The 23,966-nt window shown below is 39.1% G+C and overlaps 2 protein-coding genes across 3 annotated transcripts in view; both read left to right on the top strand.

The window, feature by feature from the left end:
• The window catches only part of RGPD4 (RANBP2 like and GRIP domain containing 4), a 33,453-nt gene extending 13,901 nt beyond the window's left edge, over window positions 1-19,552 (top strand). The window contains exons 20-29 of one of the 2 annotated variants that reach the window (XM_050914999.1): window positions 169-4,750; window positions 10,309-10,476; window positions 11,901-11,993; window positions 12,914-13,107; window positions 13,634-13,862; window positions 14,386-14,484; window positions 14,658-14,800; window positions 16,413-16,686; window positions 16,836-17,170; window positions 18,967-19,552. In XM_050914999.1, the coding sequence (XP_050770956.1) occupies window positions 169-4,750; window positions 10,309-10,476; window positions 11,901-11,993; window positions 12,914-13,107; window positions 13,634-13,862; window positions 14,386-14,484; window positions 14,658-14,800; window positions 16,413-16,686; window positions 16,836-17,170; window positions 18,967-19,272 (6,423 nt within the window). In that variant the 3' untranslated portion in view covers window positions 19,273-19,552. Of the gene's footprint in view, window positions 1-168; window positions 4,751-10,308; window positions 10,477-11,900; window positions 11,994-12,910; window positions 13,108-13,633; window positions 13,863-14,385; window positions 14,485-14,657; window positions 14,801-16,412; window positions 16,687-16,835; window positions 17,171-18,966 lie in introns of both variants that reach the window. The other variant, XM_050914998.1, reaches the window with a different exon arrangement.
• A 1,225-nt stretch (window positions 19,553-20,777) lies between these two features.
• CCDC138 (coiled-coil domain containing 138) overlaps window positions 20,778-23,966 on the top strand; it is a 42,038-nt gene continuing 38,849 nt past the window's right edge. The window contains exons 1-3 of the mRNA XM_050903675.1: window positions 20,778-20,831; window positions 22,952-23,012; window positions 23,662-23,800. Of these exons, the coding sequence (XP_050759632.1) occupies window positions 23,667-23,800 (134 nt within the window). The 5' untranslated portion in view covers window positions 20,778-20,831; window positions 22,952-23,012; window positions 23,662-23,666. The remainder of the gene's footprint in view (window positions 20,832-22,951; window positions 23,013-23,661; window positions 23,801-23,966) is intronic.

Below are 23,966 nucleotides of genomic sequence, written 5' to 3'. Positions count from 1 at the left end.
GATTTAAACTGATGAGTTTAAACTAAGTTAAAATTAGTTTAGATTTAAACTTGTATGAAAGTGTGCCCTCCTTTTAAAAGTACATGTTATGTGGGCTTCAGCACAGTAAGACTTTGTCCTCTATGTTACCATAATAAGCAAAGCAATTGTTTTCTGCTTTTTCTTTAGGCTCCTGTCTATGGCATGAACCGACTTACACCTCAGCAACATATATATGCTTATCAACAACCAATGCATACACCACCTCTGCAAAACACTTCTGCTTGTATGTTTTCCCAAGAAATATATGGCACACCTCTGCGTTTTGATTCTCCTGCTACTGGACTCATTTCTCCTCATGGGGGTGATGATTATTACAATTACAGTGTTCCACAGGCAAGCACAAATCCACCATTGCCTGAACCAGGCTATTTCACAAATCGTTCAGTTGCGGCACCGACTTTAAAGCCTGCAGAATCAAAAGTGATAGAATTCTCAAAATCTAAATTCGGACAGCCAGGAACAGCAGAAGGATCAAAAACATCTCTGCCAACACCAGCACAGCCGAGTCAGCCAACAACTTTTAAATTCAACACTAACTTCAAGTCTAATGATGGAGACTTTACCTTTTCTTCTCTTCAAGTTGCAACGCAGTCTTCTAATGCAGCTTTTAATAGCAGTGAAAGCCTCTTGGGCCTTCTGACATCTGATAAACCTTTACAGGATGATAGATACGTCGAACAAAAACCAGTTAATGATCACACAAATAGTCAAAGAAATATCTTCAATTTTAGCACTAAACATATTCCAGGCATCTCTTTTAGAGAAAGCATGGGACAAAATGCACACAAAAACCTAAGTTTTGAGAAGAGCGATATGTTTAGTGTCCAAGAACCGAGCAAGCTTGTATTTATGACTCCAAATTCAGATTTGGCCAATAGAAGTCATGAAACTGAGGGAGGAAGCACCCATGGTGGAGATGAGGATGATGATGGTCCTCATTTTGATCCTGTGGTGCCACTCCCTGACAAGATTGAAGTAAAGACAGGTGAGGAAGATGAAGAAGAATTCTTCTGCAACAGAGCCAAGCTCTTTCGTTTTGATGCAGAATCTAAAGAATGGAAAGAAAGGGGTATTGGAAATGTGAAAATACTGAAACATAAAGTATCTGGCAAATTTCGTCTCTTAATGAGACGGGACCAAGTGCTGAAAATCTGTGCAAATCACTACATAAATACTGATATGAAATTAACTCCAAATGCTGCATCAGATAAGTCATTTGTATGGCATGCTTTAGATTATGCAGACGAGTTGCCAAAACCAGAACAGCTAGCAATTAGATTTAAAACACTTGAGGAAGCAATGCTTTTCAAAAGTAAGTTTGAGGAGGCACAGAATATTTTAAAAACCTTGGGATCAAATGTTGACACATCTGTGACTCAGGGTAGTGGGACTGCAAGAGAAACAACAAATCAGGACAGCAAGGAGCCTAGCAGATCCACTTCTGGGACGCTGAACTTTGGCTTCCAGCTCCCGAAAGATGGGGTGAGCAGTGAATCTGATAGCAAAGGCAGCCTTACAGCTACGTCAACTGCGTCTGGCCCTATGACTTTTTCAGCCCCGCAAACCTATTCTGGTGGGTTTGGGCAGCATCTCTTGAAGAAGGATCAATGGGAGTGTAAAGTATGTTTAGTTCCGAATGAAGCAACTGCAAAGAATTGTGTATCATGTCAAAGTCCAAATCCAGATATGTGGGAAACACATGGCACCCCATTAACTGACTCTGCTGCAAGTGTCAAAGCCAGTGGTAACACTGTGCAGGACAAATTTGGATCTGTTTTTGCTAAAAAGGAAGGTCAATGGGACTGCAGTGTCTGTTTGGTAAGAAATGAACCCACTGCCTCCAAGTGTGTTTCCTGCCAGAATCCAAACAAAACTAATACAGCGGTATCTGGTCAACAAACTTCCTCTAAAGTTGGCCAAGCAATTGCTCCAAAGGCCATTCAAAATGACTTGGGAACTGCTTTTTCTAAAAAAGAAGGTCAGTGGGACTGCTCTGTATGCCTAGTCCAAAATGAAGCAAAAGATGTGAACTGTCGTTCTTGTCAGAATCCTAACTCTCAAAGTCAACCAAATGTGCCTATACCTGCTGTTCAGGTATCCCCTGCTGCCAGGTTTGGTTCCATTGCTGATGCAAGTAAGCCACAGAAAAATGGATTTGAAGGGCTTTTTACTAAAAAGGAAGGGCAGTGGGACTGTAGTACTTGTCTTGTGAGAAATGAAGGTTCTTCACCAGCCTGTGTAGCCTGCCAAACACCAAATCCATCTGGTAAGCCTGCTGGTGATGCTTCATCAACTCCTACTTTTGGCTTGAAAAGTAAATCATCTGAACCTGCTGAAAGACAGTTGAGAACAGGCTTTAAGTGTGATTTCTTAGAAAAGGGCTTTAAGTTTGGTCATGCTGAACAAGGCAAGACACCATCATTTACGTTTCAGATTCCTTCTGATACTGAAGCGAAGTCTGCAAAGGAAGGATTCAGCTTTTCAATGCCAGTGCCTGCAGATGGATTTAAATTTGGGATACAGGAGTCCAGTAAAAATACCGCTAAGAAAGATGAGCCATCCAAAGAGTGTACAACTGGCTTCTTAAAAAGCATTGATGAAAAAGACAAAAAGGAACTGCCTTCAGATAGTGGAATTACATTCCAATTTCAAGAAACAGCAAACAAGGAGAAAGGTGACTTTGTTTTTGGGCAAAATAGCAGCACTTTTACTTTTGCTGAGCTTGCAAAAAGTACTCCCGGGGAAGGCTTTCAGTTTGGCAAAAAAGACCCTAACTTCAAAGGCTTTTCGGGTGCAGGTGAAAAGCTGTTTTCTTCACAGGATTCTAAAGCGGATCACAAAGCAAACACATCTGCTGACCTTGGTGAGAAGGATGATGATGTGTATAAGACAGAGGACAGTGATGATATCCATTTTGAACCTATAGTTCAGATGCCTGAAAAAGTAGAACCATTTACAGGAGAGGAAGATGAGAAAGTGTTATACTCACAAAGAGTAAAGCTGTTCAGGTTTGATCCAGAAACAAGCCAGTGGAAAGAACGTGGGGTGGGCAACCTGAAGATTCTTAAAAATGAAGTTAATGGCAAAGTAAGAATATTAATGCGGCGTGAGCAGGTACTGAAGGTGTGTGCAAATCACTGGATAACAACAACAATGAACTTGAAACAGCTGTCTGGCTCAGACAAAGCATGGATGTGGATGGCCAATGACTTCTCTGATGGTGATGCAAAGTTGGAACATCTGGCGGCAAAATTCAAGACGCCAGAGCAGGCTGAGGAGTTCAAACAGAAGTTTGAAGAATGTCAGAGGCTACTACTAGATATACCACTGCAGACACCCCATAAACTTGTTGATACAGGTAGGACAGCTCAACTTATACAGAAAGCAGAAGAAATGAAGTGTGGCTTAAAAGATCTCAAAACATTTCTGACAGATGACAAAACTAAACTGTCAGAAGAGGAGAATGTAAACTCTGTTTGTGCCAGTGGTACTTCTGATCTGGTTATAAAGCCGCATGCTGAAAGTACTGGGCCTACCCTGGAATGGGATAACTATGACTTGCGTGAAGAAGCATTGGATGATAGTGTAAGCAGTTCTGTATATGCATCACCTCTTGCAAGTAGCCCTGTAAGGAAAAACCTGTTTAGATTTGGAGAGTCTACCACAGGTTTTAGTTTCAGTTTTAAATCTGCCTTGAGCCCATCCAAATCTCCTGCCAAACAGAACCAGAGTCGAACATCAGTAGGCACAGATGAAGATTCTGATGTTACTCAAGAAGAAGAGAGGGATGGGCAGTACTTTGAACCTGTGGTACCTCTGCCTGATCTTGTGGAAGTGACCAGTGGTGAGGAAAATGAGCAAGTTGTCTTCAGTCACAGAGCTAAGCTCTACAGGTATGACAAAGATGCTAATCAGTGGAAAGAGAGAGGTATTGGGGACATCAAGATACTGCAGAACTACGACAACAAACAAGTGCGTATAGTAATGAGAAGGGACCAGGTACTAAAACTCTGTGCCAATCATAGAATAACACCAGATATGAATATGCAACAAATGAAAGGATCCGATAGAGCATGGGTATGGACTGCATGTGACTTTGCAGATGGGGAAAGGAAAGTAGAACTACTAGCTGTACGATTCAAGCTGCAAGATGTTGCAGATTCATTTAAGCAAATTTTTGATGAAGCAAAGCATGCCCAAGAGAGAGAGACGCTGATAACACCTCTTTCTTCTCGTGCCAATACACCGAAGGAATCTCCGTGTGGTAAAAACGCTGTAGCTGTACTAGAAGAAACTACTAGAGAAAGAACGGACCTCAGCCATGGTGATGATACTTCTGATGTCACCGTAGAGGTTGCAGAGGTGTCAAACGCTTCTGAAACACCGACAAAAACAGTGGTTTCTCCTCCAAAGTTTGTATTTGGATCTGAATCTGTCAAGAGCATTTTCAGTAATGAAAAGTCAAAGACATTCACATTTGGAAATACTTCAGCCACTGGTTCTCTCTTTGGCTTCAGTTTTAATCCTCCAAGAAAGAGTGAAGACCGTATTCCAATGTCTCAGAACACAGCGCAGAAAGAACTGGAAGTCTCTGAATCACCAAAAAGCTCTAGTGCTCCTCAGAAGCCTCTAGACAGCAAGATAGACAACTTGCCTACTTCAACACAAGATGGACCCTCTAACTTCTCGTTTAGAATTCTGGAAAAAGGTGAGTGTCAATTGAGCTAGTAATTTATTCAACTATGCAACTTACTAAGCAGTCATCTCTATGCTATTCATTACTCTTTGTTGTCTTGATAATATGTAGTTTCTTGCAGTTCGAATGCGGGTACCCACGTCTTCACAGGTTCTCAAGAGTTTCAACTAAAGGAGTGAATTTTAAGTCATATTCATATAAAAATGAAAGTGTGTGATGCAGGATGGAGTTTTGTTGATTAGTGAGAAAGGGGATTTCAGGTAGGAGCTATAACTCTGTGAAGTGCTGTACCTGAATCTCAGGCTTAAGTGCTTAAAGAAGGAGCTGTGGATTCACTTTTTGAGACTTAAATAGGTAGTTGGATCGATAGTGTATGTACATGGGCCTTTGCTCTGAGGGGTAAAGTGTGAGAACAGCAAATGTATGCTTCAGCTAAAATTTGAATTATCCCCATGATTGAACAGATGGGTATTCGAAAACTACTTTCTGTACATTTATTTCAAGTCTTAATTATTGGCCTCTGTAATTTCAGATGTGTAGCTTAAATAACACCAGATGTTAACCTCTTTCCTTAGCCTGAAAAGAGATCATGTATTTACCTCCTCAGTTATACAGTTTCTGACACTCTCTGAAAAAGTTGCGCTTGCAGAAGTTGGGGCTGTGACATGACCACTATAATGTGCTGAAGTATCTTTGTGAGAAGAATGGGATTTACTAGCATTTTAATGGTAGAGTACTTCTCTTTGAAGGCTTCATGTGATGCTTCCCATCAGTGCAAGACTGTTTAATCAGATGATAGTTTTTAATTTACATACTAGTCTCAGAATTATGAAGACATACTGTCTGTTTATTAACTAAAGTATAATAAAGTGACGTGGCAGAAGATGATAGCTGCAGTCTATTCACATGGGTTGGATAAGCTTGTGTAGAATTAACAGATGAAATTTCCTACTGTGAAATACAACTATGGAATGCTTCCAGAACATAAATAAGTCTGTTTTACCCTTTTAAAATTCCAGGTAAACACTTATATCCAAACAATTTATTTTTTTAGGATTTAATTTTAGCCTTTTTAAATCTAATCCAATGGCCTTTTGGACAAGCACATCTTCCTTGCAACCTGATAGTAAAGGTATTTACATACTGCACTGAATGTGTGATAAAAACACTTTAGCAGGCATGGACAGTAACCCAACTGTGGCAAAGCAGTTGGCTTAGTAATCCTTATAATTAACATGCATGCTGAAGAAGAGTACTTAAAATTGTGTGTCTGACTACTGTATTTGTCCTGTTGGAGAATGTCTATAGCCCTTACTTTGTTAATATGAGCTAGCACAATGGATGGCCCAGTTTAAGCTTTTGGTTTCTGTTTGCCTTATTTTCTGAGGGTATCTGCCTTCCGCTTCTCCATCATGGTTTTACTTAACATGCACACTGGATCTCTAAAATTCCCCTTTTCTAAAGAAATTAAATTCTCCTGTTATTTTTAGAGAATACATCTCTTAGTGCCTGAGGTCTTCCACTTCAATTAAATATGCTTGAAGATCTCAAAACAGGTTATCCAGTAAAACGCTTGAATGTATTTAGCTCTCTGTTGGAAATGTTTAATTCAGTTTCCTGATTATCAATATTTGTTAACTACTGTACTTTTAAAAATGAGGAGCACACAGAAATGAGAGCGCCAACTCCTTAGCTACTGCTTATGTGTATATACTTTATGTATAATATGAAGTCCACCTTAGCTGGTCAGAAAACTTTTGCTGAGTAACCAATTTGTTTACATTCAGAACCTGTAACCAAAACTGCTACAGCTTATAGTTTGATTATATGTCATTGTAAGATGTTACTAACAGTGCTTCTTGCAAGTATGCTTGCTGTAAGCATACTCAACTTACATGTTCAACAGCATTTTAATTTTAAAAAGCAAATTTTTATTCTAGTCTGCACAAGACAGTATTCTAATGTTAGTGTCTTACATTGTTTAAAAGTGTCAAAATGTTATTCCAAACACCATTTTCCCAAAACTGTATTTCTAGAGAAGCTGTTCGTACTTAAACACTGAACTCCTGTTCTGTATATATGATCTGAAGCCAACTGTTCTGTGTTTTTAGGCATCCCTGTGCATGGAGCTTATTAACAATTCAGTTTTATTTTCATTATTTGATGTCCATAATGTGAAGTGATTAAGCATTCTGTGCCAATGCATACATGCAAGAACTTTTGCTGCCTTAAATTGATCCTGTTTTTATATTGGGGGTGTGTGATGGCAGGTGTGTGTGTGTGTATATTTAAAAAAAACAAACAAAATATGCCTTTCTGGTACTTCAGACTGTTCTTCACTTCTACTTTTCTGATAACTAAGATATGATCGTATGCTTAGCAATTTATTTACAGTTGATAATTGTCTTCAGTGTAGCTTTTTGGTGGTTTTGTTCTGAGCTCTGACTTAATAGCAAATGACTTTGAGAAATCCTTTCTAAATTAGGTTTTCAAGCCTACCCAATGCAAATATAATCTAAGGCTTTCTCATGGGGAGCGTCTTTTGGGGAGCAGCTTCTGAGTTGTGCTAGAGCAACATTCAAAAGAAATTTAACCTCATAGTAGTTCTGCACCTCCATGCAAGTACTTAAGTTTTTCTCAGGTCAGGTCATGAGCTTTTTATAAGTGCTTTACAGGTTTGAATCAAAGTTATGTCAATTGCATGTTACTGTATCAGTTACATGCATTAAGGTTTAAACTCTGGTGCTTTTCTCTTATATCCAGAAGGTATTCACTGATATATGCATGAGAAAAAAAAATACCAGTATTGTGACTAGCTAGATGTTTAGGCCTACTTGGTCTAATGTCAGTTGAAACAAAAGCAAAAATACAATACACCAGTGAAAAGAACTATTGTGCATGGTATTGTTCTTTATTTTGTTCCTTCCATATACTAACAATGTCTTGTGTGGATGTTTTCCTGAGTAGAAAGTTCTATTATCACAAAACCAACAGTCTTTTAAGAATATGTTGTATGTATGCATGGCTCTCTTTGTTTTCATGGCTGCCTGTGAAGATATGTTTAAGCTGTTGCAGCATTTTTGAATAAGTAAAGTTAACTTCCTAGTGGGGAGGGTGAATAGAAACTGACTTAACTGAACCAGTGAACATCTTGCTCAGTCTTAGTATTCTAAGGGCAAATACATGTTGTAATCTTAATCTTTGTTGTTGAACCCTTTTGTCACTTTGAATGGATGTTTGGAACACTAGAATCTTAATCCAGTGTTTGATAGATCAGCTTCATGGAGAACTTTACCTATGGATTAATCTGAAGTGACTTTTTAATGTATTTCTCTTATTCAGCTACTTTTTCAGTAGTCTTTCTGCGGAGACTGCATGATAATTCTTTGGGAATGCTGTCTGTCGAATATGATGGACTATATCATCTGTTGCCAGGGTCTTCTAGCTAGCTTGATACTGCTTAGATTAAAGGAAGCTCACACTTTTACAATCTACCTGACTGACTTTGGAAGAAATTTTTTGTTGTTGATACATTTTTGAAAATTCTCTAATCCTAATGAAAGCTGTTTTTTGCTGTAACCCTTAATGGCTGTAAGGCTAAATACTGCACACTTAAACCTCTGTGGTGAACTTGGTGCAAACTTACTCAGTCCAATTGAGACACTTGCTTAACTAATCTGAGAGAATAAAACACATGCTAATATGCAGGATACCTGCATATCTTCATAACATGGTACTAGATGTACTCCTAATTCTTAAATCACCTAGGGTTAGTGAGTTTTTTGCATAAGATTCTGAGAAAATATATGAAAACATCTATAGCCTGCTGTCATGATATGAACTTAGATATTTGCTGTTCAAGAATTTTATCCTACATTTACTTTATACAGGCTCAGAAGAGCTATTGAGATGTAAAAAAAGAGAGCAAAAAGGATTACTCTGCAAGACTGTATGTGCTGGTAATGGGTGTGAGCTACACTCTGGTATATAAATGCCTGAAATGATTAACTTGTAATCAAAGGGAGAGTCAAATAGGGCAAAGGTTGGGGAGGGAACACTTCAAAAAAAGACTTGAATTTGAACTAGTACTTTGGATTTTGCTTTTACTCTACTATTGTTTATATTGCTCTTAATCTACTGGAAGATACTAGTGGGAAAACTACTTCTAAAAGCAGATTTACTTTAGTGTGTCATTTGTGTCACGAGGATCAAGGGTATGTCTATAAACATTACACTTCTCTTCTGTCCTTGTCTCCTCTTGCGATGATGAATATCAAATTGCATAAGCAGGAAAATTGGTGTTCCTCAGGAACCGAGTAGTAGTCTGGTTCCTAGCTGAAGATTTAGGTTCCCACTGACTACACTGTGCCACAAACTCATCAAATATTTTCTAATGAAAAGAACAGTGAGCTTTTGAGAGTACCCTTCAAATTCTGCTGACTAGTTTAAGTGAAACCTGGAGAACGTTAACCAATAGGTTGACTTACTAAAGCCATCAAATTGTTCTTAGAAACAGCCAATGCATGGATATTGATGTGCTTATGGGGTAATTCTTATAAATATTTAACAAATTTGTTTCTCGCACCTTTACCCCTAAACTCCCCCTCTCAAAACAACACTAAAACCCAACCCAAACAAACAAAACCCCATCCAAACAATACATGATGCTTAAACTGGTATATCCTCCCTCTTTGCTTACATTCTCTCATAATAAACTCAAATCTTTATTTCCAAAGCTGTCTGCTTGTTCTTATAGCCATATGTTTTTCAGCAGTTTGCTCTAGGCTGTGCTTTCAGCTTTAACCTTTGATTATGCACTGCTTTTTCAATACGAGTGGAATGGACAACTTAACGTTGAAGGACAGAAGAGAAAAAGCTGTAAAATAAAATTGATAGTGGTATTTGTCCTTGCTGGAAAAGCTAGTTAAATAGGCTGAAAGCAGTATTTTTTTGTTGTTCAACAAGGTGGAACTAAACATTACTTTACTTTTGTAACAATAAAAGTTTCAGCAACAGCTATTATGGTAAATTGAGATTACCTATGGGAAATCTGAGCTTTTTATTAGCTAATCTGAAATAAGTTCTATTCAGTTGCTCTTTACTATTTTCTAGAACTTAAAGCACTTTTAAGCAATACAATAGGACATGTTGCTGTAGACAACTTCACTTTTTTCAGGCCTGAAGTTTGCCTCTACCTCTAGATAACACCTGTATCCCTCTTCTCCATAGTTGTATTTTGTTTGACATGAGGATTTAGTTAAATAATCCTTGTAACAATATAAAGATGCAGGCTTCTTTTGGTTCTGATACTTGAATTCCAAAGGCAATAGAACAGGATGTAGTTGGGCATGCAGGTTAGAATTTCTCAAGTTTTAACAGGATGCTCTGTCCTAGCATCCTGTAACTTTGATTTTTGTTTCCTGTGGATCAACAGAAAATATGTAGGCTCCAAATGTATTTCTAACTGCCGTAGATTTAATTCAGTTCTGTAATAATGCAATGTGGGTTTAGTGTTATTCACTGTTCTGAAATTATTCAGTTTTAACGGTTTGTTCAATTTCTGTAAAAAGCTGAGAAGACGACAATGTCAGAAGATGATCTTCCATCTGATGAAGTTGTTATAGTTTACGAGTTAACGCCTACCCCTGAACAGAGAGCTCTTGCTGGCTTTCTCAAGCTACCTTCAACATTCTTCTGTTATAAGAATAAGCCTGGATATGTGAGTGATGAGGATGATGGTAAGGAGTGCCAAAGTTGATCTTTGTGTTGCCTTTTTGTGGGGAAAGGGTGTAATACACCGCAGTGGTGCAGCCCCACCTCAAGCACTGTGTGCAGTTTTGGGTGCCTGAATGTAAGAAGGACATCAGACTATTAGAGTGTGTCTAGAGGAGGGTGACCAAGATGATGAAAGGCCTCGAGGCCCAGACTTACGAGGAGCAGCTGTGGTCACTTTGTTTGTTCAGCTTGGAGAAGAGACGGCTGAGGGGTGACCTCATTGCAGTCTACAGTTTCCTCAAGGTGGGCAGCAGAGTGGTGACCAGCAATAGGACAGGAGGAAATGGAATGAAGCTGCATTAGGGGAAGTTCAGATTGGACGTTAGGAAAAGGTTCTTCACCGAGAGGGTGATCAGTCACTGGAACGGGCTCGCTAGGGCAGTGGTCACGGCACCAAGCCTGTCAGAGTTCAAGGAGTGTCTGGATGACACTCTTAGTCATATGGTTTAGTTTTAGGTAGTCCTGCAAGGAGCAGGGAGTTGGACTTGATGATCCTTATGGGTCTCTTCCAACTTGAGAGACTCTGTGATTCTATGAATACTATCAGAACCATTAGACACTCGAATATTTTTGTTTGGACCGATGGGAAATAATCCTGTCATCTTTCTTATGGCCAAAGATGTACACTCAGGTCTCCAAGATAGAATAGTACAATGGAGGCCCAGGAATGACTAAAGGGAATTTGTATTGGTGTCTTATGGGTGTTGACACGCCTATTACCAATGCATTCGTTAGGTAGGACTAAATAATCGGATATTTGAGCCTAGTCTCATTTGAGCAAGAGGCTTACTTCTGTAACTATTTTCAGAGACAAATACAAGGCAGTCTTTATGAAAAAGGAACACGCTCAGGTTCCCTAAATGCTAGACTAATGGTTTATTTTTCTTCTAAAGCAAATTTCTAACACTAAAACTGGACATATTTTATATCAAATCTTATTGCTTGCAACTAAATTACTCTTAATTTATTCAGCAGCAAATATGTTAAATGGAAGTTCTGAAGCATTGTATTCAACAGAAAATGGGAGAAGACAAGCCCCCTCCCACAAATATCTGAGCTTGCTAGTTTTTATATAAAAGATCTTCAGTCTTCCGTCCCAATTCTGTTTAGTGGTACTCTTAATAAAATCACTCAATAAGAAATGTGTTTTCTGAAAACAAAACATGTGCCATGCATCTGTAACAGTCTAGGCTGAGAAGAGTGTCAATAGCACACTGAAGCACATGTATGCAAAATAGGAAGTGAAAGCTCACTGGCTGACCTGTGGAACTCTTAAAACACAAGCAAAAATTATGCATGCTTGCTAGGCTTGTGAGTCAGAAGGGCTTAGCAGACTTCTCTACTTAGAGGAGGCCTGAGAACTTAATGCTTGTTTCCTGTATTTAAGATGAAGACTATGAAACAGCTGTTAAGAAACTTAATGGAAGACTGTATCCCAGCGATTCAGAAGAGAAAAAGAAATTGCAAGATCCTGTAAAAGGTATGTCTTAAAACACAATACTTAAAATTTCTTATATACTGAAACATAAGCTCTAAATCTGAAGGGCACATGGGCACTGAGATTAATGTTATGTTTCCTGAGATAGTTTTTAGAAGCACTGATGCTGGGAGCAGAAAAGCTACATCTCAAAATACAGCTTTAAGCTCAGTATATTGAACTGTTAGTTAGCAGTAAAGTGGTACCTGAATGAGAAATGTACATTTCAGGTGGCCTCTAAACAAGAATGTGAAAGGCACTTCCTACCTTGAGCCCCTTCTGAATATGAAGAATTTAGCTTGGCATGATACTGTACCAGACAACAGTTGTTTAAATCTGTGAATACTTGCTACTTCTGCAGATAGTCAAGTTAAGTTAAGCTTATGAGTTAATATTGTTCAGTTAAAAAAAAAAAAGATATTTGGTCTTTATACTAAAAATACAGGTGTAGAACATCGAATTTGCTGGCTATGTTTATGTCTACTGTGGCTGTGCTTCAGTGTTGCATAACTGAAAATCTGGGTAGATGCTTCTAGAAGTGAAGTTTGGGGGTTTTTTGAGTATAAGTGCTAGAAAAAGGTGGTATATATTGAGCCATCTGAAATATGAGCAATTGTTGAAGGAGGCTGTTAGTAGTGGCAGCTGCAGGATTGAATTCTTCATCATTGCATGGAAATTCCCTGATAGCAATAGAAAACCAAGTGTGATGAATTTCCAATTCTAGTCATCCTGAGTGTGGAGTTAAGTAAGTTAGTCTTCACTTCCACTGTTTAAACAGTAATGCTATTTGAAAAACTCTTGAAGTCTTACTTCAAGTTGCTCTGGCTATCATGAGGTCATTTTATAATGTAGGTGCCAAAAATTATTTCAGTATTTAGCTGCCTTCTCAGCTATTTTTCATTAATTTTTATTCTTTGCAGTAGGCATCACAGGAAAAAGTGAATTCGACAATGAAAAAGAATGTGCTACTACTTGGGAAAAGAAACCAGCTCCTGACGAGAAGGCTAAGGCAGAAACTCTGCAGGTTCCTTCTACATCTGTCTGTGGTGGCAGCAGTGATACTGAGGAGGACAGTCCAGAAGACTTTCAGACAGAAGTTAAAATTCAAGAAACGACAGTAAGAACTAATTCTTTACTAAACTTTTTGTCATTAAACTTGTATAATTACTTCATATATGTGTGAGACTTTACATAGTTTTCACCTTTTGAGAACTAAAACATCCAGTGAGGAAAAACTATTTGACTCTTTTATGGCTGTGCCTCAAGTCTTTGCCAACACTGAAATGGAAGCTTAGATCTTAAGTTCCTTGGGAAGAGAAAGGAGGTACAGCTGTTCTCAAAGTATAAACTGCTTTGGCTAGTAAAATCACTCCTAATGTATAATATATATAAGGACTAATTGATTTTGGGAATTAATAGTATTTTTTTGAAAGCATACTACTTCAAAGATACTTCAGTCTCTTGTCAAGTTAATGTCCTTGTGTGTTAAGTGTAAGGAAAAACTTGAGACAGCTTACAACAACGATTTTTCTTGGTGTTCTTTTTTTCTAAAATGACTGTTCTTAGTCTCCTGAGGAGGTGGTTTGAATACTAGGCTCTTCTAGCTTATTTGCTTACTACTTTACTTTTTTTATTAATCTCAGGAGAATGAGGTTACAAGCTCAACTGACGTAGTCTGTACCGGTAAGGAAGAAGTACCTACTCCATCAGCCGGTGAGGTGACAGTATTTGTCCAGTCCGCTACCAACAATGAAGAACCAGATTCCACCACGGAAACTGTGCATGTATCACAGACTTTATCAGGAACTGATGACAAACCTGTAGACTTGTCAACTAAAAAAAGTGATTCGGACTGTTCAGAGTCAACACAAGGTAAGGTCAGGGGTATGTTCTGGTTTTTTGTAGGAACATAAGAATGCTTTTCTGTAGATTAGTTTATCTAATGTAGTTGCTGCCTTGGAGAGAAGTAGTACCAATACTGAATTAGAAGCATGAGTACCAATCTAGTAAAAATGTGACTGGGATTAAAATAATTATATGCATCAAATTCTGGTGTGTTCAAATGGCACTACTACAGAGCAATGCTAGTGTCTGTTGTATAATTTATATGTGATGTACTTTCGTTAGTTTACTGTTAAATACTGCATGAATACTTAGAGCTCTGTGGATCTGCACAGAAGTAGCATGCTCAAACTATCTCACAGTCTTGAGCAGTCTTTTTAAACCATAATAAATGACTGTCGTTATGACAAGTGTCATGCAAAATTTAAATTTATTGGAAGGTAAAAATACCGTAGAGACTGCTCCAGTTTATTCTTGTGACTACATAACATCAAATGCATTTTCTTTAAGAAAGGCAGAGAAAAACCTTTGACTTTCCCCTCTTATTTGATAGAAAACAGAATCATCTCATTTGGTTTCGGCAATACTGCGGGCTTGTCATTTGCAGATCTGGCTTCCAAAAACTCTGGAGACTTTGCTTTTGGCTCAAAAGGTGAGTTAAACTAGTCTCTGAGACAGACACTCAGCTGGACTTCTACTTTGTACAATATACCTTTTGTGCACCAAATTTCTACTGATCAATCACTTAACAACAGTTTTTTGGAAGTTTTTGTCAGGAAGAAAAAAAATGACACAAAGTTTAAAATGTAACTCTCTTAATTGTAGATAAAAACTTCAAATGGGCGAATACAGGAGCAGCTGTGTTTGGAGAGACAGCCCATAAAGCAGATGAAGATGAAGGTGGTAGTGATGATGAGGTGGTACATAGTGACGATATCCACTTTGAGCCAATTGTGTCCTTACCAGAGGTAAGGCAACTTCTGGAATATAAGACAACATTAAGATAAGCACATCTGCTAACACAGCAAGTTTTTAAAAAATGCTTTGCTTAACTGACTTTGCTTTCTGCGTTGTGTGCTTTGTTCAGTATTTCTTGCACTGCCTATGTAGAAACACCTGCTGTTTTAAATCCTAGTACAGCTTAGCATTGGGGAAGTGTCTGTTGCATCAGGTAAAATCTTCAACATTTATTTCATTATACCTTGACTGAATGTTGAGCAGTATGCAAATTTGTACACATAACTTGTAAAAGCTAGAACTGATTCATTATAGCACAGCTGAAAACCAAGGAGGGGAACTGAATAACTGTTAGTGCTAATACAACTCAGCTGTGACTTTATATCAATGACTTGTAGATTCAGTTCTGTGAAAGCCATGCCAACTTAAAATTTTTACTCTAAGCTAGGCAAGAGATTTCTAGAATCACTAAGCAATGAAGACGTAGTACAGTTAACCTCACCTGAAGGCTAAGGGAACTAACTTTGTTAATTTGAAAATAAATTGTTTTTCAGGAAGTAGGAGAACCTTCAGCTTTGAAGGTAGCCTTATAATTTACTGAGTGACGCTTCACACAGTTGTTCATGTCTTGATCTGGTATTTAACCATAGTGTGCCTAATAACCATTTCAAACTGTTCTGATGTTATAGTCATATCGTCTGGCTTTCCTGTAAATAACATAATTTAATTATAGATTAGTATAATTATTAAGCAAGAAAAATAGAGCACAAATAAACAGTATGCAGTGTCCTTTTATTTGAACAGCAAATCTGATGTAGTTCATAACATGCCTTCAACCACCTTCTTCAAAATTAGGTGTGCCTTTGCTCATCTGTGTGTCATATTATGACTTCTATGATTTGCTTTCTTCCCTTACTTGCTGCTTCTCTTCTTCAGTCTCATTTCTCCCTCCACAAATAGTTGTTTGTCACTTATTTCTCCAGTTCTCTCAAGTGTTCCTTATCTTCAGAAGATGTGTTAACTAAAGGAGGTTAGAGGGCAGAAGTATGCATACATAAAGTGAGGAGGAGATACGGCTGTCAGGCCTCAGTTTGTTGTACTCGGTGTTTATTCTGTTCAAATGCAAATATCAAGTTCTTTAATAATGTTCAAAAGGTAGCGCCTGGAATGGTAACAGTACTATATCTTCACTTCTCAGTGTGCACATCATTCAGCAAACCTGAAACTTTCCTGGGAAACTTGCCAGAACACTTGATAGTATTTTTTTTTTAAGAAAAAAACAAAACACACACACACAAACCACCAAAACCCAAACAAACAATACACCCCCAAAGCAAAAACCAACAAACACCCACCAAAACCATATGCAGCATGGCGAAGTAGTATTGCAGTGCTATAATTAATCTCAAGCAGTGGAATTTCTTGGGCTCTTAAATTCTGAAAAGGCTAGATGTTTTACTCATTCTGGTGTGTGATGAATATGGTGTTGGAGAAAGGCACACATTGAATAATTTTCCATTGTAATATGTCAGAATCATCATAAGTGTATGTAATACTATTTAATGTCGTCAGTGACAGCAGCTCTCTGGGAAATCACAGGTACTCTACTGTGCTGTTTTTTAGGTGGAGGTAAAATCTGGAGAAGAAGATGAAGAAATTCTCTTCAAAGAGAGGGCAAAACTTTACAGATGGGACAGGGATGCTACTCAGTGGAAGGAGCGTGGTGTTGGAGAGATAAAGATCCTCTTCCATACGCAGAAGAAAAACTATAGAGTCCTAATGAGAAGAGACCAAGTTCTTAAAGTCTGTGCAAACCACGTCATCACCAAAGAAATGAACTTAGTGCCCTCTGATACATCAAACAATGCTTTAATTTGGACAGCCACAGATTATGCTGGTGAGTTTTTCAGGTGGTTTTTGTTTTTTCTAGGTGGTCTGTAATTTCTGTGGCTTTGTTTTTCCCTGGAGATTATATAAGATGAAAGCTATTTGTTTCTGACTATACTGAATGGAACTAAAGAAACCTGTTCTCGGATTTATTTTCAGACGGTGAAGTAAAAGTAGAACAACTCGCAGTCAGATTTAAAAGCCAAGAAATGGCTAATTCTTTCAAGAGGAGGTTTGAAGAATGCCAGCTAAGCTTGTCAGAACTACAGAAGGGACACTTATCTCTGGCAGAAGGACTGTCAAAGGACACCAACCCTGTTGTGTATTTTGAAGTTTCTGCTGACGATGAACCTTTAGGACACATAACCATGGAGCTGTTTTCAAATATTGTCCCTCGAACTGCTGAAAATTTCAGGGCCCTGTGCACAGGAGAGAAAGGATTTGGATTCAAGAACTCCAGCTTTCACAGAATAGTCACTGACTTTGTGTGTCAGGTAAGCATAACAGAAGACTCTTCACTGAGAGAATGAGATGCCTCTTGACTAACAATGGCACTTCAAAAAATCACTTATACAGGATATCACATTCTTGTTGGCAGCATGAATCCAGTGTGCAAGATACTTTTATCTGCCTTTTCCCTACAAGGAGATGAGAAATGGTGCAAGCCGCACATGCTGCCCTAAGCCAAATGCTTTTTACCTGCGTCTGCCAGCTAGCTGCCTGACGCTTTAGCGTTACCTGGTGCTGCCATGTTAGTGTGGAAGAAGAAACAGAGATAGAGATGCCCTCTTACAATGGACAAGGGGCCTGTTGCTGAACAGGAACACCAGGAAAGTAGGGGTTCCCAAAACCACCATTCAGCCTCCTCTCTCTACAGAGAGGAACTTCTGTATGCTCACCTGCTAAGAACACTTACTTTCCAGGCTTCTCTTACATTTTAAAGTACGCTTTGTATTTCAGATAACGTGTACTTTAAAACTGATATTCCAAGTATTTTAGATGCTCAAGTTTCCATCTAAAAGAAGTCTTCTAGATCTCATTATCACGCAGTGGCCTGTTCCTTAAAATGCTCACATTTTTCACCAAGAGTGTCAGCCTGCAGTGCATCTGTGCCCCCATGTAAACGTGTTGGTTTTAGACCTCTGTGTGCGTTCGGTAGCACTAGCAAGTTCTTCATAAATGCTGAAGGCTTAAGAGATTGATCATAGCTCAGACAGACCTTTTCTTTCCAAATTCTCATCAATAATTCAGTGAGTTTTAGTGACTTGTAACAGGCAGAAGGAACCAACTTCCTTACACACTAGACAAATGTTCCTGCATGTCACTACATCCCTGAAGACCAGGAATGACCTTCTACAAACTCAGAAGTAGACACTAATATATGAATGGCTTATCACCAGAATAAAAAATTATCCAGGCTCTTGATTAGGTATCACCTGAAGTATGCCCTTTATGGCTCTTTTGTTAAAACTTTATGCCTTTCTGATAAGGAAAGCAGCGTTGCTCATTTAGAGTTTAAGCTTGTTTCAGGGTATTCCACATCCTACAAGGAGCAGACTTCCTTTTAAAACAGTTAACTGCACCATGTGTACCCTGGCAAAGTGTGAGCTTTTATCACATGAAATTAGTATATTTTAAGTTTGCTCTGGTTTGCCTAAACTTTCTCCAGGTACAGTGAGAAGCTTTTCAGTGAGAAGGCTTTCTTTCAAAGATATGATAACCTATACTGTCACCTCTGTGTGTGTAGTCAAATAATCAGGAGCCAGAAGCTTGCTGCCTTGCAGAAGGACAAAAGACTGCTGACTAGCAGTAGCTGCTCTCCTGAACAAGCAGTAATGTGGCAAAAGCTGCTGCCTGCACAGAAGCAAGGAATTACTGGTCACTGGTACCTTAACCTTTTTCAAGTGATCAATCCCGTGCCTGCAGGGACTAGGCAAGGACAGGCCTTCAATGAGATAATGCAGGTCCCAGCTGTCGGGGCCAAGTGATGCAGGAAGCAGGCAGTGGGAAAGACAGGCCTAGAGGAGTGATCACCATGTGGAGCAGGAAGATAAAATGCTGTGTTCAGAATAAACAAGGGATAAACTTTCCGGTACTGCTTCCATTACATGAACAAAGCTGCTGAAGCTGGGAAGCCTTCTATCTAAGTAACTATGGTACTTGTGAAAACTAAGTTCTTCCAAAGCAAAGTCTTTACTGTTGAAAGGGAATATAATTGTGCTGTCGCTTTATGTTTTGGGACTTTTAAGTTAATGCTGTGCCGTCTTTTTTTTTTTTTCTTTTTTTAAAGGGAGGTGATATAACTAACCATGATGGAACAGGTGGACGGTCAATTTATGGAACAGCATTTGAGGATGAGAATTTCGAAGTGAAACACACTGGTCCTGGATTGTTGTCAATGGCAAATAAGGGCAGGGATACAAATAATTCTCAGTTCTTCATAACACTTAAAAAAGCAGAACACTTGGACTTCAAGCATGTGGTATTTGGGTTTGTGAAAGATGGAATGGATGTTGTGAAAAAGATTGAATCCTTTGGTTCTCCTAAAGGGCTAGTAAATGGAAGAATTGTCATTACAGACTGTGGGCAAATATAGAATTATTGCTTTGAGTATACAGATGTTCTAGCAGTATAAATCAGTATTTAGATGTTATTGACTAATTATTTCAACTTCTTAAAATGGACACTTCTGATGTATAAATGTAAAATTACAGCTTATAGTTGGGGTTTTTATGTGTTCTAATTGATTTTTTTTGCATGTTAAATAAGAAGTTTCAGACACTGGCATATTTCAGGTGTATTTGTGTTATCCTGACATATTTGTATTAAATGTCAAATTTTAAAAATTAAATCTTAGTCTTGTTAAAATACATGTTTTGTCTTCACTTTGGTTTGTTTAAAAAAGAAAAACTTGCATAATTTGGCTTCCTGTTCTCAAATCTCTATTTTGAATATGCAAATTGTAGGTGCTAATTGCTGGTCAGTAAACTGAAGGCCTTTGAAACTTAATGCTCACTCTAATGTGCAGAAAGCAAGCTGAGGCAGCTAGCAGGTAGATGCTGGTTTGTGCTGTCTGAAGTCTCTGAATAGCACTTCACTATTTGAAAGCTAAAGAACAGTTCTTAAATGTTTTGATCGATATTTTGCTAGAGCAGTGTACCAACTTTTTTTTTTGTACATAGAATATTTCTGAATTACTTAGTTTAGTGAAAAACATTTACTTAACATTGGCATTTTACCTGAAATGCGGTAGCATAACCCACTGCTACTGCTATGACACTGCTCTCCCAGCTATGTTCTCAAAGTTGATGAGCTCAGTTTCCTGTGGCACTTCTCTGACCTCACTGCAGAACTGAGTAACTGTAGCTTACATATGCCAGGGTTGTTTTATCTTTTAAAACTTTGTTTCTCAATAGTGAATATGCATGAATAAATGTGGCTTGCTTTTTTTTTTTTTTTTTAAACTTCTACTTCACAGCTCAGTGCTGGCATTATCAAGGTTTTTTCCAAGGTAACCAATTTACCATCATGATCTGTAAGTTGGAAATATGTAACTTATATATTCAGCTTTAAGGTGGTTGTTTGTTTTGTTTGTTTTTTTTTTTTTAAAAAAAAAAGGATAGGAGTACTTCTTCCCTAAAGCTCCTACAAAAGCATTAGGCTGCAAAACAATAAACCTGATGTGGCTGGCTGTGTGAGGCGGGGGCCTAGCCCCGACCCCGCGGGCAGCAGGAGAGAGAGGCCGGACCCGCAGGAAGCGCTGTCCCGCCGTGGGGAGGGAAACAGTCGTTGCTGTGGTGTGCCTGTCCCGCGAAGCCTGGTGGGGCGGTGGGCCTCCGCTGCCCGCCTCCCGGCCCGGCCGGGGCGAGGGCGGCCCCCGTCCCCGCTCCTCGGCAGGAGCCGCCGCTTCGCGCCGGCGTGGGAGAACCAGCGCGCCTGCGCCTCGCCCGGCCCCAACGGGCGGTGGGAGCGCGTGCGCGTCGCCGCGCGCCCGCCTCTTCCCGGCCGCCTCCCGCGCCTGCGCGCGCCGCCTGCGGGTGGTGGCGGTTTCTTCGAGCGCGAGCGGCGCGGCGGTGCGCCATGGCGGGCCCCGGCCTGGGCCTCAGCCGCTCCGCCGGGCGTCTGCAGCGGCGCTACCTGCGGGGGCCGGCGGGGGTGAGACGGGAGGGCCGGGGGGTGGGCGCCAGGGGAGGGAGGTGGGCGGTGTGGGAGGAGGAAAGCCGTTCCTCCTCGCCTAGTCCCTGAGGTGCTTGTAGGGGGGTGCGGTGGGGTCTGTGTCCCCTCCCTTAGGGTTCGTTGTAAACGCTGTGGTATTACATACGCGTACAGCGTGAGAGCCAAAAATGGGATTTAAACAGACTTTAGGTGCTTACGTGTAAAGTGTGTTCTTTCTAGTCCTGGTCCTGTCCCTCTGTTCTGATTGTGTTACAGTGGAAGTGCTGAAGAGTCATCCTTGTCTGAACTTGAAATTTCCTTGGAAATTGCAATTCCAAATTTTATGCATTCCCAAAACACAGTCTAGGCAGCTTGGCACTTAGTTTTTGCCTAAAACCTTCTGGTGCCTGCCAGTTGGGCATGATAATATGTGTTGGGCAATAATTAGAAGTAGTATACTGGGCAAGTATGAAATTATATATAATCAGATAACTCATTTCTTTCATATATTCTTTTGCCACAGCAATTGCTGGCCTTATTTAAATGTGTTAGGAGTGTTTGTGATTTTTTGTAAAGCTTAGTGATTAGCTCTGTTTTCAGGGAGCAGGAAATTGTTCCATATCTAGTCAACCAGAGAAGAATCAAACCTATAGTTCGTAAGGGACTGCCACAACAAGCAGACAGTAAATTATGATGGGTATCATTCCCTTGCCAAGGTAAAGCAATGTTGCTATACACCAGAGAATGCCAGGTTCTGTGCACCGATATGAATGAACTGGATTGTGATTCCTCTGTTTCCATTACTTGTGCTGACATAAGCATTTATGGGTCTGTACAGTGGATTAGGAAACTGATCTGCCTAAAAATCCAGCAGCAAAGACCCCTCCCACATGCTGGTGTTTCAAAAGTCTTTGACACTTTGTAGAAGGAATATTCACTGGCTAGGCACTTTCTTTTGTCTGAAGTCTGTTTGTCTTTCACTGAGACAAATTTTTGCAGTTGCTTCCTTGCATCTGTATTCCATGGGTCAAATGCTTCCAGTGTGTCCAGGGGATAACAGACCTTAAGTGTTCAAACTCACGCTGCAAGGGAAGTAGTATGTTGTAAAAATACCCATGAGCATCCAAAGATTGGGAGAGATTGAAAGCTGGATTTGAGCTAGACACATAGTTGGATTGGGAGATCAAGTTGGTCCTGGGAATCATCGAATGAATACAGAAAACAGCCTTTTTTTTCCTGAGGAAGTGTGACTTGCCATTTTAGGATCAGGAACTGTCCCAAATATGAGGTGAAGATTTGAGTTCTTTAGCAGCTGGATGTATCTGCCCTTAGTTCTTCCAGAAGGATTTGCAACTCAGGTAGCATTTTGTGGTGCTCTAGATGCTATGTTTTTCTTGGGGAATGTTCTGCTTTGAATTACAGAACTGTTCCTTAAAAAAAAAAAAAAATTTTTCAAAAGTTATCTTTAAAAAACTATCACTGAGGCTTTAAAGTGTAATGCTTGCAAATGCTAGATTTGTTTGTGCGTTTTGTTATTCCATTAAAAAGCAGTATTTTAAGTACAAGAAAATACAGCAGTTGATCACTTCATGTAGAGCATAGCAGAGATGCAGTGAAACACAACTAAGATCATGAGGGCTGCTTTAAGTCTGATCTTTTCTAATGTACATTTAATTGATTTTGCTTGTAGCCTAATACTTCTGCCATTCTTTTTTTTAGTATGTAGTTACAAGTTAGTAGGAAAAAGTAGAGCAGGAAACTTTGACATGAAAAGCCTAGCTATAAAGATAGATGGCACTGTTTCCGTGATTACCTAATCCTACTTTTATGCCCTTATTTTATGTTACTGTCTTCATAGTGTCTTATAGTCTCTCAAATATTTTAACATATAACTCTGAATATTTCATTATTAGACTGTGGGGAATATGTTTGCCTCTTTATATTAATATGAGGGCCATTTACATTTATGTATTGAAAAAAACCCACTTCCCTTTTTCAAGTCAGGAGTTTGTAGTAAGAGTTCTGTCACAAGGCGTTATAACTGTTAAACAAGTAAGTTGTAACATACACTTTCCCTGAAAATTCGGACTATATTACAGTGGGTTTGTGCTTTCTTGTAGGTTTGCCTTTCAGGAGCGTTACATACTGACTATAAGAGCGGAAGCTCCCTAGTATACAAAGGTAATAACAAACAACGGTGCTTTGATGTCTTTTTCAGGGAAAATATATACTAAAACTGTATCATTCCTAAATTTATTTTAAGTAGTTTTGTGTAGTCTCATTTTAAATAGGTAGACATTCTTGATCAGGGGTTTGTGATATCTGGGAGCCAGCCTGGGAATGTTAACATTCACATAAAGAGCACAAAGGATGCTTTAGAACAATGGTTCCCAACCTGTTTGTGTTTAAGTCCTGCTTGAAGTAGTTGGTAGCAGTCCACCTCATAATGCATACATTTGGCTTTAAATTAAAGTTACATATACATTTAGTATTTAGAATGTCTTTGGGCTTCTTGAGAAACACATGTTGCTGGTGCACGCAGACAACAGGGTAAAACAATGTATTTATCAGACTTCGGTTATAGAAGAATTAGTATATGAAGGCAAGCTGTAAAACTTCAGAAAGACAAATCTGGTTTGAAAACTAACTAATTCTTCCTGTAGTTTAAGCTGTTATAATTCTTCATTCATTTGTCAGGCTGCGTCAGTGGTTTTTTTGGTTCTTAAACCTATGTGATTGTATCGCAAGCATTTCTAATAAGCCCTTGTCGATTTCTTAATGTCAGCTTCTCAAATGCAAAATAAAATTGTTACTATTTTATATATTCCAGGTGACATGGACAGCTCACTGGAAAATACAACTATTTCTTTATCCAAATGTTTTTTAGAGTCAGAATTTACTGAAAGTGGAAGAGAGAACAGTATCAGATCTTCTAGTGACTTCCTACAAAGTTTTAAAGACTGGGATTGGTAAGAGGTGTTTTCTCTTCAGCTCTCCTTTATCGTTTATTATCTCTCATAAGCCAGATAAACCATGAGTAAACAATACATTTGGATTGGACAGATCCAGAAGTTGTTTTAAGATTCTGGAAGCCCTGTTGGGCAGCTATTCTACCAGGAAAGGTGAAGGTAAAAT

The sequence above is a fragment of the Gymnogyps californianus genome, chromosome 1, assembly GCF_018139145.2.
Source record: "Gymnogyps californianus isolate 813 chromosome 1, ASM1813914v2, whole genome shotgun sequence".
Taxonomy (NCBI): Eukaryota; Metazoa; Chordata; class Aves; order Accipitriformes; family Cathartidae; genus Gymnogyps; species Gymnogyps californianus.
The sequence above is the reverse complement of the archived record's forward strand: the minus strand, read 5'-3'. Positions and strand labels throughout refer to the sequence as shown.